Source organism: Eubalaena glacialis, chromosome 8 (assembly GCF_028564815.1).
Source record: "Eubalaena glacialis isolate mEubGla1 chromosome 8, mEubGla1.1.hap2.+ XY, whole genome shotgun sequence".
Taxonomy (NCBI): domain Eukaryota; kingdom Metazoa; phylum Chordata; class Mammalia; order Artiodactyla; family Balaenidae; genus Eubalaena; species Eubalaena glacialis.
This window is the reverse complement of record NC_083723.1, coordinates 48,111,378-48,126,325: the sequence shown is the minus strand read 5'-3', so window position 1 is coordinate 48,126,325 and position 14,948 is coordinate 48,111,378. Positions and strand designations below refer to the sequence as shown.

The 14,948-nt window shown below is 32.9% G+C and overlaps 1 protein-coding gene across 1 annotated transcript in view; it reads left to right on the top strand.

Annotated features, from left to right (window-relative positions):
• SEMA3A (semaphorin 3A) overlaps nt 1-12,370 on the top strand; it is a 226,535-nt gene extending 214,165 nt beyond the window's left edge. The window contains exons 16-17 of the mRNA XM_061197662.1: nt 10,056-10,198; nt 11,580-12,370. Coding sequence (XP_061053645.1) covers nt 10,056-10,198; nt 11,580-12,035 — 599 coding nt within the window. The 3' untranslated portion in view covers nt 12,036-12,370. The remainder of the gene's footprint in view (nt 1-10,055; nt 10,199-11,579) is intronic.
• The last annotated feature ends 2,578 nt before the right edge of the window (nt 12,371-14,948 follow it).

Sequence of the window (14,948 nt, the reverse complement as noted above, 5' to 3'; positions counted from 1 at the left end):
AAATTAGAGTGGTGCAACCCTATAAACTTTGGGAATATAGAATTGCTTAGCTGTAGAAAGTAAAATGAATGTGAATAACTTTTTTCTCCTGATTCTTCAGTTGGAATGCATACTGTAGGGAGGAAAAATAATTGCTGTGTTTCAATGTTACTGGGTCTATGTGTGTGTATAAAAACAACCCCAAGTAGATGCTTGTGATATATGGGAGGAAATGGTAAAATAGTTCAAGAAGCTCTGCAGTAGTAAAAACATTCCTTTTTTGAAGGCCTCTTTATTCCTTGTCTGCTTGTCTTGCTAATTGACCAAACATAAAAAATACACACCATAGATTACAGTAAATTTCAAATGTTTGGAAAAACTAAGTCAGGCATTCCCATGTGGTCAGACTGAGTCTTACCATTAGGAATCAGTGAATTATCTTGGAATAGGTGATGTCAATCTTTGAAAGTAAAATGGGCAGAAATCCAGAGCTCAACCCTGTTAAATCATGTATGTTGCCTTGCTAATGTCACATCTCACATTGAATAAAATATTTATGCTCATATGAAAACATATAAAGATATGAGATGTTTTCACAGAAACCGCTAAGCAACCTGAAGCCAATTATACACTTCAGGACCATCAGTTCCAGCTGTAATGGTAAACATATTCTGTAAAACTCTATATTTTACATCCCTTGAGGTTTTAATAGAGAGACTATATAAAATAACTCAGAATTAAGGTGGAAGACATTTCACTCTCGATGAAACCTTTAACACTTACTCAGTGCTCTGTTCGCTGTCTTGTAAAGGCAGCACTAATGGTGAGCTGGACTGGGTGAAACAGAAAAATCCAGCTCCACTTCCCCTTGGTCCAGCACACTCTCCCCCATCGCCGGTAGCCTTTTGCCTAGGGAAATTTCAGTACAAAACCCTAAATATATGTGCTGGCAGATCTTCTTGTCTTCCCATTCACTCATACACAATGCTAACGAGAAACCTCCAGTATGTTCCCTTTCCTAAAATAACTGTTGTGCACAGAATTGGAGCTTGTCTGACTTTGCATTCAAGATCATAAGTGGTTGAGTCAAGTTACCTTTAAACTACCTCTCATTCTTCCTTCTTTACTAAGCAAGCTGTACTATGATCTACATGTCCAGAAAGGAAAAAGCTATACCAGAAGTAACAATTTTTGAAAATTAACATCTTAGATTTTTGCATCTTTGAAATATTTTATGTCCTAACTTCTACATTAATGCCGTCATTGAATTTCACTTTGTAATAGTTCTCTTGGCTGTTCTACATACATGCGTTTCCTTTCCAACAACCCACAGTAAAATGTTGGCAGAATTCAACCTTCTTCATTATCTCCACAACTAGTTCATCTTAATTTATGTCTTGGTTGGCATAATTTAAATGAAACCATTCCAAAATTGTTCCAAAATTTCATAAAATATCTCTGGCAGTGTCATCTTTATGGTGTGCAGAGCTGTAAATTTAATATTTTGGAGCAATGCTAATCTGGTCTGTGCTTTAGCTTCTTTTATACATGTAGAAAATCCAACTATGAATCTGAGCATTTGGCCCCAAGAGAAGCCTCAAGATTTGAAAGATGAGCTGATGTCAGTCCTAAAAAAAATCCCTAACTTTAATAAATTACCAAATTGTATCAAGTCTAAGATGTCACTGAATGTAAGATGCACCATTATTTTATGTACTGCTTAGAGAGAAAAACTGCCCAAAATGGACAATCTAATATATGGTCCCAGCATCAAGCCAGAACTCGGTATGTTTCAGTATTGGCACAAAGGAGAAATAAATTCCCAACCGAAAGAAGATAGCAAAGAAATTTGCCTGTTTTACTCCTTGAACCACAAAGGTGGTCCTCATGAAGGTTTAATTTCTGAATTCACACCAACGGGGTGGACCAAAAGCTTCAGACAAAACTTTAATTTAAGGAGCTATCAGCTTAGTAGGGTCTCACGTGTCTGGAAGAAGTAAGAACAAATTATTTCTGGAAGAAAGCAACTTCAGCTCAGATGGAGAACAACTGTAAGACATTCTGATATCAGAGATGTTAAAATATAAAGAAGCATGCATCCTAGAATGAAATTGTTATAGTAGTGTCTTCCATAACTTTTGTAAACCTTTTTTGAAACTGTTTTCACTGGAGAAAAATCAATCATCACCACAGTAGTCTTCTGATATTACATTAGGCCAATAATCCATTTATTCATAGTACATGTATGCGAGACCTGCACACACAACCTGAATAAGAAGAGGTTTAAAATATTTTGTGCTATCATTGTTCCTTATTAAAGCTTTTAAATATGTCATCAGAGATCACCCAACTGTTTATACACCTATAATTTAACTATTGTAAATGAAAAGTTCTTAAACATGCTGTATTTTTTTAATTCCAAAACTTATAAGGAAAACATATTAAATAAAATACAAGGTGGTATTTTTATTATTGTTTATGGAAGGTTTCTACTTCAGCAAATGGGTGTTTTCCATCATCTTCTATCATATCTCTTCGGAAAACGTAAATTGAACATTAAAGTTCATGTTTCCTTATTTTTAAAGGTGTAAATTCCCATGGTAATTTTACTCTGTCATGTAAATTATATGTGTTTTCTTGGTAAAGAATTTGCTATAAAGTCATGAAAATAAAACATATCAGACATTTAATATAGACTGTATAGTACAGTAGATACCTTCATATTGGTGTTGCTTTTTAAAATAATTTAGTTTCAGCCCTCCCTATACTGAGAAGCATTGAAGCCTCTGATATCCCAAGATTATTAAGCACGTTATTAAAATGGCTTCATAGTTAACTTCAAAACATGTCAATTTAATTTTTGTATTTTAAATCAATATATACCTTAAAAATAAGATACTAGCGATTCTCTCTAAAATAATTACCTATGAACAATAAAATTAAAATATCCTAGTCATATCTCTCTGTTTATCCATCTACCTATCTATACACTGACAAGACCATTTAAACACAAATCCACAGGTACCTGTGAATTCAAGGAAAGCTGGAAACTCCTTGAATTGTAAAATTCAAAGTGTTGTATTCTGGTTGATAATTATTTCCCAGCACCAGAGACAGATCTTAATTTAGGGCATAAAACAAAGTAGTTTAAAATTTAAATTTATTTTAGCAATTTGATAAATTATAAGTTTAAATTTTCTCTAAGGTTTCATTAATTGAGTCTTTTTTGCACTTGAGAAATAGATGTATTGAGCATATGGACTTTAATACATATGCACACATTTCTAGGCACATGTATGCATGCAAACTCACATGCAACAAACATTTACTGAGAAACTAGCTGGTATAAGCATCACACAAAACATTGGAGAAATATTATACTAAGCATTATCTTGATGAATAAACAACTAGTACCCCTGTTATATAGCTGTAAATTTGTGTTAAGTGCACTACAGTATATGAGATTATTAAATCAGTTGTTAGCCATCTTAATATTCAGTCAGGCCCAAAATACACATGAATGTCAAGGATGAATGTTAAGGATGAATGAAACTTTTGTCTTCTTTTTTTATTTTTAAATATTTTATAGCTTCCCAAGAGTTCTTGATTCATCCATGAAATGCCTTTTCAGCTACTGCTACTTTAGGAGATATTTATTATTCATCCACTTGAAGTCAAATTAGAGTCTTTTCTATTGATAAATTACCTGTTGTATTTCTGGAGAAAATAATCTAGAATCCAGTGAGAAAAATCTCAGTAATGTTGTTTATAATAAGAAGTGCATATCTACAGCTTTCTGTGTCACCATGAGTTGGTGGACAACATTTACTTTCCTCCTTTGCTTGACCTTTTACATTGAATAATATTGGGAAAAAATTTACAGTGTAAAATATTAAAATTACAATGTGATGAAAACAAGTGGAATTAGATTTCTCTTTATGTAGTTTGGCAACTAATTGAATTTGCTAAATATTTAAAATAATTTGCAACTATTTTCCCTCCCCCAAATTGTTTCATTATTTATGAAATTCAGCTTTTTAATAACCTAAAGGGGGAGAATATCAAAAATGACAGCAGAGATCAAATAGTTGAATACATATATGGTTCACTACCTCACCTACCTCTGTCTTTTCTACATGAAATCAAATTTCCTAAGATTTTTACATTATTAGCATTTCAATCTTGGGAGACATTTATGGGGTTAAAATGGAGAGTGAAATAAATGGAAAGCTGAAATGTGATGCCTTCTGTTTCTGCTATATTGGAAGAGAATCAAATACTAAATAAGGCCTTTAGCAACGTGATATTTCTGGCCAAATGATGGATATCTTGACTTTTTGTTGTTACAAAAGGAAGCAATTTATTTAACTTCTTTCTTTCCTCCCATTCTTTCTGGCTTATTAGCCTCATTTCATTTCCATAAATTATCCCACTGAAAGAGGAAATGGTTAATTGAAGATTGCTTCCTTAAAAACATTATTTCTTGTCATTAACAGCTGCAACATATTGTAATATGTGTTATTCAAACACACTGTGATGCTTTAAAAATAATTTTAATGTTCTCAATTATTTTGCTCTAACTATTCACTTCAACCCATAAGAATTCATTATACCAATTTAACAACTCACCCTTCTTGTCTACTAGTAATATTCATGACAAAAGTTTGTATTCAAAATCATTGCTTTCTAAGTATGAAAAGTAGTTTTAAATTGATTACAATGAGATTGCTTTCTTTCTGGAAAAATTACTTATTGGCATAGACATCGTTTAGAGATATAGGTGTCCCTGGAGATATGAGAATACATTCATATATAATTTCTCAAATATCTTTCTCTTCTTATTATCCCATATTTGAAATTTTTGATTTTGGAGTACACTTGATTAGTCATCATCATCTTCTACCATATCTCAAGTCAACTCTTGTAACATTATAAAACTTAACAAATTTAGAAGACTTGAAATGTTTACAGTGCAATGATGTATTCTGTCATAATGAGGGTTATAAACGCTATGCCATTTTTAATTGATTAAACTCTTAATCATTTATGTAATTATGATAACTCTGTATCTTGAAAATGTCAAAGTTACACGAGATTTCAGCTTTTAAATGCAGAGTAAATTGTTACCTGGATTTGCCATTTAGCAAACATCAGCTAAGGGTTTATGACTACCTTGTGCCCAAATTGTGGAACACACAGTATGAGGGAGATCATCAGATTAATAAAAAATTGTAACAAATAAGACTACACGTGCTCTAAAGATACATGTAAAAAGAGATTTTTTGAAAGCATAGAGGAAGCAATACTTTTTTTTGATACGGATGAGAGAGCAGAATTGATGCTGGGAAGGAGTTCATAATTTGTCTTATTAGGGCTTCTCAATAAAGGATTTTAATTTTTGAATAAACAGTTGAAACTATCACAAGAACAGCAATAACAATAATATCACCTCACATATTTATGACTACCTCTGTATCCAGACATGATACTATTATTTGTATGTAGATATATTTTAATAACAAAAAATATTTAAAGGGATTATAAAAAGTATATGCTGTCTGTAATTGATAAGTGACCTAATACATTTCAGACAATTTGCAATTGTTTGATTAAAAGCAAAGATAGGATAAAGGCAGCAATAATGTCACACAGGCAAAGCAGATGTACTGACAGAACAAAACCAGGCATGTGACAAGAACATATTTACTAAGAAGTTATAAGGGTAAGACATAAATTTGTCTAATGGGTTTTTTCAGCCAATGTGGGGGGAGAAATATGATCAACTGGTGAGTCACAAAGTTCATTAAAAAATTCAGTTGTTCAAGCAAATCTCAATAATTCCTAAAAACTAACATTAGAAAAATTTCTCAAAGATGAACACCATAGTCAACAACATTGGGACATAAACACAGTGAACAAATCCATAGAGTATTGCTTATGGGTTCCCTCAACATAGATCAGAGGGACCCCACTCAACAGGATTCAGTAAAATCAATTATATCATGGGATTAACACAATGTGTTTCATGTAAACTGCTCTTGGTTCAACTATAATCCAGACAGATTTTAGATTAGATTTACCTGTATGTGCAAGATTTCATATCCTTCAGGAAATCTTTAATCAACAATGTTTTCTCAGGTGAGCTTTTGATTTATATTGTGTATTTATGAGTTCAACAGTATATGCTCTGAAAAATACTTATAGTGTAGCTATATTCTATGCCACCATTTCTATGCAGAGCTGTTTGCTTTAATAACAGTCAAAATGATAGTGTATTTGGCATCCAAAAAATTGAAAATCTAATAAGTTTAGAAGTCAAGAATCAAAACGTTGTTCCTGTTTGTTAAATTTTTTTTTTTGAGAGAAAGAGAGGGAAAGAACGAGACAGAGATGGGGGTAAAGGGGCATGGGGGGGAAGAAAGGAGGGAGAAAAGAAGAGAGAGAAAAACATATTGTTATTAGACCCCTAATGTTTCCTATGTTGTACAAAATTTACTCAAGCGGTTGGGATAGAAGGGTCAGAAATGGATATTTACTGAGTGCCTTCCAGTAGTCTATTGGGTGTAAGATCGGCTGCAAGGATATATTGTACAACATGAGGAATATAGCCAATATTTGGTAATAACTGTAAATGGAGTGTAAATGGTAAGAATTGTACAAAAATAAATGTAAAATTAAAAATTAAATAAGATATTTATTGAGTATCTGTTTATAAGATATCAGGTGTGGAGAAAGTAACAGAAAAAATGTTTACAGGGTGTGACATCAAAGCACCCAAATATATGAATGCTTGGCTGAGGCCACTTTAAATGAAAGTTCTGGTCCTAAATTAAAAGTTGCTGATGATAGAAACATTCTACTGCAGAGGAATTAAGAGAAACAAATGTATTCAGAAGATATTTAGTTTTTTCCATTTTTTTGGCAATGGTCACAGAATCTAACAACATACAGTAGGAGACTCTCAAACCAAAGAAAGAGAGTAGTACCTCTGCATACTAAGACTGATAGTTAATATGACAGGACTTTTAGCTTCACTGCTTACTAACTAGAAGATCTTATTTTGCTTTCAATTTTGACAAAGGAGAGAAAGAAAGGGCCAACTTAGAGGGGAATGAATCCTTAAGGTATTGGCAAGAGTAGTTATTAAGACACCAAGACAGTGAACCAAATTCACCAGTTGTGCTTCTTATCTTATTCAGGTGGGAAAGTATTTGAATATCATGATATTTCTTGAAGTCCATGGCCTATTGCTATATTAAAACAAAAACAACTTGGTATAAATTTATTAGATTCTACTATAGATAAGTAACAGATGAAATATTTTTTAAATTCAAGAAACATTTACTACTAAGAGAATTCTTTTCTTTAATGGGCTTTGGGAAACATTTGCTGTCACCAGAGATCTTGGAGAGAAACTAAAAACTAAGCAGATTTCCCAAGACTCTAGAGGTGACAGAAAGCTCTCTATGGATCAGTTAGAATGATTAAATTAATTGAGAAGACAAACAGTGACTTTTTTGAAAATGTGCCTAATAGATGTTTCATTTATATTAAGCTCTATTATTTCTTATTATACAAGTTACATTGCTTTTCTTATCTGTGTATCAACTAATGTACTGAAGGATTTATACAGATCTCTATGTTTGAGAGCAATAACTTATTTATACCTTAGATTTCTATAGATATCTATAGTAACTTGGACAAATTAGATGAGAGACAAGTCAAGTATTATCATAAATTTCTACAAGAAAACTAGACCTGAGAGGCATGGCTGGCAAGACAGAAGATACTGGTGGATAACCATATTGTTTTTCTCTAAATCCAGCTGATTTTTTTCTGTGTTATCATGCTGTCATATATCTTATGATTCAGTAATATGGAGATATTGAATGAAAAGCTACTTCCTAAAAGTAATAGGATTTCTTTTTTTAATTAAATTTTTTTTTATGTTTTTATTTTATTGGAGTCAGAACACAACATGAAATCCACCCTCTTAACAAAATTTGAAGTATTGTTCACTGTAGGCATAACGTTGTATAGCAGATCTCAAGATCTCATTTATCTTGCATAACTAAAATGTTATACCCATTGACTAGCAACTCCCCATTTCCCTTTCCCCCCGCCCCTAGCAACTACCATTCTACTATCTGCTTCTACGAGTTTTTACTACTTTAAATACCTCATCTAAGTGGAATCATGCAGTATTTGTTTTTCTGTGACTGGCTTATTTCACTTAGCATGTCTTCAAGTTTCATCCATCTTGTTGCATATTGCAGATTTCCACCTTTTTTAAGGTTGCATAATATTACAAGTAAATAATTTCTAAATCAAAAGAAGTTTAAACTGCACAACCATTAGCAGAAAAAAAAAATGCATTCTATGTAAACTCTAAAGACCTCTGTGACAAGGCATTCTAATTATTCATGATAGCTCCTGAATCACAGATCTTCCAGCTCGTGTTGGACATAGACACTCAATTCATCTCTATCCAAGGAAGCAGATGTCTTGCAAACTAGCACAGCAACATGTGCCATATCTATTCAATCAAAGATATACTAATAATTTCAGAGGGAAAAGAAAAACACTACCATAGTGCATGTATATATTGACACACAGATATACATATCTCCAACATGAAATAAACTGTGACTTGGAATCAGTTAAATATTGTTTCTTTACATTTCAGTCATTTCCTGTTTTTTATTATTTCTAGGGGATTGGTCTTTCAAATAAGAAGAGACAGATACTTCCCAATATTAGAAGAGTTTTGTTTCACACCTAGAACAATAAAGGAAAAAGCACTGGGATTGACATCCCTGGAGATAGCAAATGCAGGCAGAAGGTTGACTATAGGTAGGGTGAGACTAGGAGATGATGGCCATAGGCTGTGTACGGGAATTGGATGGAAGCAGGATTTTGGAAAGCTTTAAACTTAAGAGCAAATCATACTGTCTATGACAGACAGAAGTACTCAGATAGTTATAACAAGAGTAAAACTGTCAAAGTGATGCAGAAAAAGGGGGAAACATTTTTTTAATTAAAAATCTAGCTGAGTTTGAAGAAGAAAGCAAAAATTTTTCATCTGTCTACACTGTCAGCCCTCTATGCATGTGAAAATATATTTATTCTTTTCTAAATTAATTTAATGAGTTCCAGATTGTACAGGATGTCATAATGGAAACAGGATTAAACAATAAGGAGTTTTTTTTCTCTAAATGAGTTTTACCTAGACGCCCCGTGTCGTGCTTTTGATCTTAACTGTGTTTCATTTACCACATTGAAGGAGGTTACATAAAGGGTAAAATAATAGAAACTTAATCAGGAAACAGGATTTCTTATTGCTGCATTTTATTATATACTCTTGCCATATTCTTTAGCCTAATGCTTGAAAATAATAAAAGATGTGTCATTTTAAAATAAGGACAGTTGAAACCACATTGCATTATAATTGTGCATCTTTCTTCTAGACCATCCCAAACATTTCACACCAATTGATCTTCAGATCAAACTTGTAGATTATTTAAGGGTTATTGGTGGGGAGTATAAACTTCCTGAACTCTACCTTCTGTAAAATACTAGATAAATATTACTGGCTGGTAAATTTGATTCTACAGATGAAAACCAAACACAAAAAGGCAAAATTAAGTTCTCAGAAATGGACTCTTATTTCCAAAAACCCAATCGAATAACTTTTCTGCTGGAGAATTGTGGCAGAAATTCACTGGCACCATTAGTCAGGGCATAGAGTTTTACAATGAAAATAATATCTTGGAGAGTATTATCATGGCATATAAATGTATAGTTATACTGCACACATGACTGATTTTGTTAATGTAATGCTATTTTCTGGTAGACAAATCTCTGTATATGCTTTATATAACCCATACCGAAATAATTAGTCTATTTAGGTAGACACTTGAATTCTGAAACCTTGTCATTTCTGCCATCTTCAATCAAATTGGAAAAGACTTCCAACTTGGCAACAAATTCATCTCCTGAATTTCTGAATAAATACTTTGGAAAGTTGAGTTTACTTCTCTAACATTTTCTCATTTCATTTTCTCATCACCGGCCAGATAATCACCATGGCCACAGCTTTGAAGAAAGAATCATCTATGGAGTAGAAAATAGTAGCACGTTCCTGGAATGCAGTCCAAAATCACAGCGAGCTCTGGTCTATTGGCAATTCCAGAGGCGAAATGAAGAGCGAAAAGAAGAGGTATAGGAAAGAAACTGACTGGATTAGTTCTATATGACATATGCCGTTAAGTGACCCCAGCATGGTTGACTTGAGAGGGGAAAAAAAGTACTGTGAATATTTATTCTTTTCTTAACATACCAATACTCATTCATTAAACAAGTATTAATTGAAGGCTGATTTTATGACAGGCTTTGTGCTAGGAGTTAGAGAAACAAAGGTGTACTGGTAAGAGTTTTGTCTCAGAAGCTGTTTGGGGATATATTTTAGAGACTTCTTCTTTCTTCCTTGAGTTATCTACAAAACAATTATGTTATCTACATTCGTATACAAGAAAAACATCTAATCCTTCTACTAATTTTAACTTTTGTTCAATTAATTCTGCTATCCAAACATGTTTTCCTTTCTCCATTAACTTCCTCCTCAAATGGGAAGGGGCAGTTAAGGGAAAGGAGTAGTAGATTTTGGATAAAGGATCTGAGGTCCAATTATGAACTCTGATGTGAACTGTGCATGTAGTTTCACACAAATCTTCCTCCTCATTGGATCCATTTATTCCTCCGTGAAATTTTAAAAAATATATACATAGAAAATCTCAGTGAGTACTCTGAGCCTTTAAAACTTTTTAAAAAGCATTAAATAGGGTAACCATAGTATGTAGGTGATTTGTGAATGTACAATGTGCAGACAATTTTACAAACATAATCTGAATGTAGAAGTAAAAGTCCTTCTGTTATCTCTTTTGACAGTTGAAGCAGTCTTTAAACATGTAATCACATCATATGAATGTTAAGGTTGATTTTATATATTACCAGCTTTGGCTTTCAGAGATCTCTTTTGTAAACTGTATTCAAAATAAAAGTGAGGTTAGACATATTAAATAGCCTATCTTCATGTCACATCTAAGACTTAGGAAATTGAATAAGTAAGTAAGCATGCAACCCCATGTTTTTTCTGGTTGCTCAACTGCTGAACTTATTCTATTTTTTCAAACCTTATTATAAATTTATTCTAATGCTGCATTGTTTTCTAGTATCATGTTTCTGTATTTCCAATTCCAATATTCAGTGTTAACTTTCTCTATATTTATATACCTTATTTCAAATTTATAAAGTATATCTTTGTCCTTTCATCCCATTATCTTGATTACTTTAAATTATTATGAAAAATTCTATCAAGACAATAGACAACCGATATTTTGCAATACTTCTTAAAAACAATTGGAAGAAATTTATCACTCTTTTCCCTGATAGGAAAATGCTGTCATTTCTCTTAAACTAGAAATTTTATTAACTATTAAAATGTGTCTCAGTACACAGTCTAAACTTTTGCTGAGACAGAGTTCTGGAGCCTGTATTTCTTGTAAATATGTATGATTTTACTACATCTTTTCTTTTGCTAGATCAGAGTGGATGATCATATCATCAGGACCGAACAAGGCCTTCTGTTGCGTAGTCTGCAGCGGAAGGATTCAGGCAATTACCTCTGTCATGCTGTGGAACACGGATTCATGCAAACTCTTCTTAAAGTGACCCTGGAAGTCATTGACACAGAGCATTTGGAAGAACTACTTCATAAAGATGATGATGGAGATGGCTCTAAGACCAAAGAAATTTCCAACAGCATGACACCTAGCCAGAAGGTCTGGTACAGAGACTTCATGCAACTCATCAACCACCCCAACCTGAACACAATGGATGAGTTCTGTGAACAAGTTTGGAAAAGGGACCGAAAACAGCGTCGGCAAAGGCCAGGACATACCCAAGGGAACAGTAACAAATGGAAGCACTTACAGGAAAATAAGAAAGGTAGAAACAGGAGGACCCACGAATTTGAGAGGGCACCCAGGAGTGTCTGAGCTGCATTACCTCTAGAAACCTCAAACAAGTAGAAACTTGCCTAGACAATAACTGGAAAAAATGCAATATACATGAACTTTTTTCATGGCATTATGTGGATGTTTACAATGGTGGGAAGTGCAACTGAGTTCCACCAATTTTAAATTAAGTCCATGAGTAACTTTACTAACAGGCTTTCTTCCTAATACCAACACTTAATAGAGGTCAGGTGAACGCAGATGTTCACGCTAGTGACTTAATGTTTCCTATGAGATTTCACTATACAGGTTTCGCTTTCTTCTTTGCCTGAGAAATAAAACTGTCATTTGCCATGTTGCCATCTAAAGAAGAAAAACTGCATCAGCAAAGCCATTTTATTGAACTAGAAGTTTTAAACTGCATGGATTTACTAAGCTGATGAATATTCCAAAACACTGTTGGATTCAAGGATATTTTTTGTCTACCAGCACTCGTGTTTATATGTACTGGAGGAGTAAAATGATACTGAATTAAACGGTCTGTGGAAATATGAAAAACATAAACCATCCATCATCCAGAAGAAAAATGGAATACACTGATCTACTACTGATGTCTTCTTCCAGCTTTGATCTAAAGATGTATTTTATTAAAACTATAATTTAAATGTACCATGACAAATATGCAGAAAAAATTAGCTCTTTTCTAAGCTAGAGTAGGTTTTTGTCTTACAATTATTGTGCTATGTAGTTTTTGTTTTTAAAAACTCCAGTTGTGTGCTGCTTTTTTTAAAACGTTTTCAGTTTTGCAAGAGGAATAACCAATATTGTCCTAGAAACACATATACATCATTAACAACTAATTCCTAAAATCTGGATATAAATTATGCTTTATTTCTCTGAGGAATTAAAAAAAAAAACACTTCCCCTTCTTCAAATATTATCTAAATTAATTAAAACCTGCATAATGTTCTTAGAAAAACAGAGCATTTAACCGGAAAAAAAAGAGAAGAAAGAAATAGATTTGTAAATGCATTTTCTTGTACCTAATGGATCAACAAAGAGAAAAGGAACTGCATATTTCATGCAAATAGTAAGCATTGGTTTAATTTAATGTTAATAGAAAATGTCTTAATTCTGCGCTTGAATTCCTGCCTGATATTTGAGACATAAAAACTCTCTCTCATGACTCCATTTGGAATTTTATCTGTCACTTAATTTTTTTGAGAAGAGGGAGATCAGTAATATTCAGAACAACCTCCTAAAAGCAAATTTGCCAACTCTGTTTACATTTTTATCAGCTGCCTCTTATCTCACCTTGTTTAAGACAATTATCTGTCTAAAGAACACATGACTCTTTTCAGGTCAATGGGAGTGACTTTTATACAAACTATTTTCCAGGACATGGCTCACACTTAAAACACGTAAAGCTCTTTGTCTCCTGCAACAACTTATAAAATAAGATAAAAGATTATTAATTAAGGGCTTGCCTGCTTCATTGTCCTAAGATGATTCTTTGAGAATCATTGACTTCAAGATGTATAAGACCTTCAGCATTGCAATGCAGTTTCTTTTGCACTGCACTCATCTTTCCAAGAATTCCTCTCTGGGTCCTTCGTCATGCACAAAAATGCAAAGGAAACATCTTATTGCTAATTAATGAAAGCAGCATTGAAATTCTAACTCTAGCTGTCTTGGGATTCTAATTAACTCAGCATTAATTTCTCACCTCAGACTACAGTGAATTTTTTTAAAATTCTCTATCAGCTGAAATATTTCACAGATGGAAGCTCATGTTTCAGTTTTAATGATTACTTTGAATAAATGATTTTTTGACGTTTTTTTCAAATGGGAGCCTAAAAATATTCTACATTCAATTTTAGGCTCCAGTGATTAATACAGTGTTACTTTTAGAAGTACATCCTCAAATGGTAGCTGAATTTTAAATTATTTGAAGGACAGACTCCTGTAGAGGAAAAAAAAAATGTTTGAGATATAAATCAAAGAACCAAGAGTGCTCCAAAAATAGGTCATTTAAAAATTGTTCATAGAGTATCTTAACTGTACTAAAATTCAGTGTTGCATTTTATTCTAAATTTGCAGCTGAAACAAATTTATTTGCAATAACAGAAGTATCTTATTTCTTATTAGTCCTCAAAAATAAAGGATTTGAAGGGGTAGAGATTGTATAACTTCAGGGATGCCTTCCAATATCTGAATGCATTTTGTTTAGCATTATGAAATACCCATAGAAAGAATGTGTAGATTTCAACTAACAGAAACAAAAACAGATCCACTGACATGTCATTATAAATCATCAGGTCTAAGTTTTCGAAGAAAATTATAGATATAACATGCAGGTAAATAAGTCTTATTACAGTCATAATCTTCTGCCAATGTGTATTGAGGTGGGCAGTTTGCACAAAAAGTAATTAATGTCCCATTTAATTCAGTTTCAATAGACTTTGACTTATGCATGTATCATCAGAGTTGAAACTTTGTTAAGAGACTAATGTGACCTTGAACAGATTATTACAGCAATCTTAAAATAGGAAAAAGGTACAGCACAGCAGAGAAATTATGGCCCAGTTGAAATCAAACGCAAAATGTAAATGTACACTTACTGCTACATTTTATGTATTATTTAGTGATTTTCAGTGGTATGTGTTTAATATTTTTGCTACCTACACATTAGGCAAAAGAGATGTAAATAATTTTGAAAAGAAGAGGAAGGACAGTGTAAAATGCAACTTTTTATAGGTACTCCATTTCAGTGTGTTCAACATCATCCTAAAATGCAAGATTTTCCCACATAGGTAACAAGGTGGCTTATGTGCTATTTAAGGGCAGAAGCTGTGTGCCCATTCAATCAGCATGTTTTTTGCCAGGTAGTAAATATGTTCCATATCTGTATTTATCATTGCATTTCAGATGGGAACTAGCAAACTGGAGAGAAAA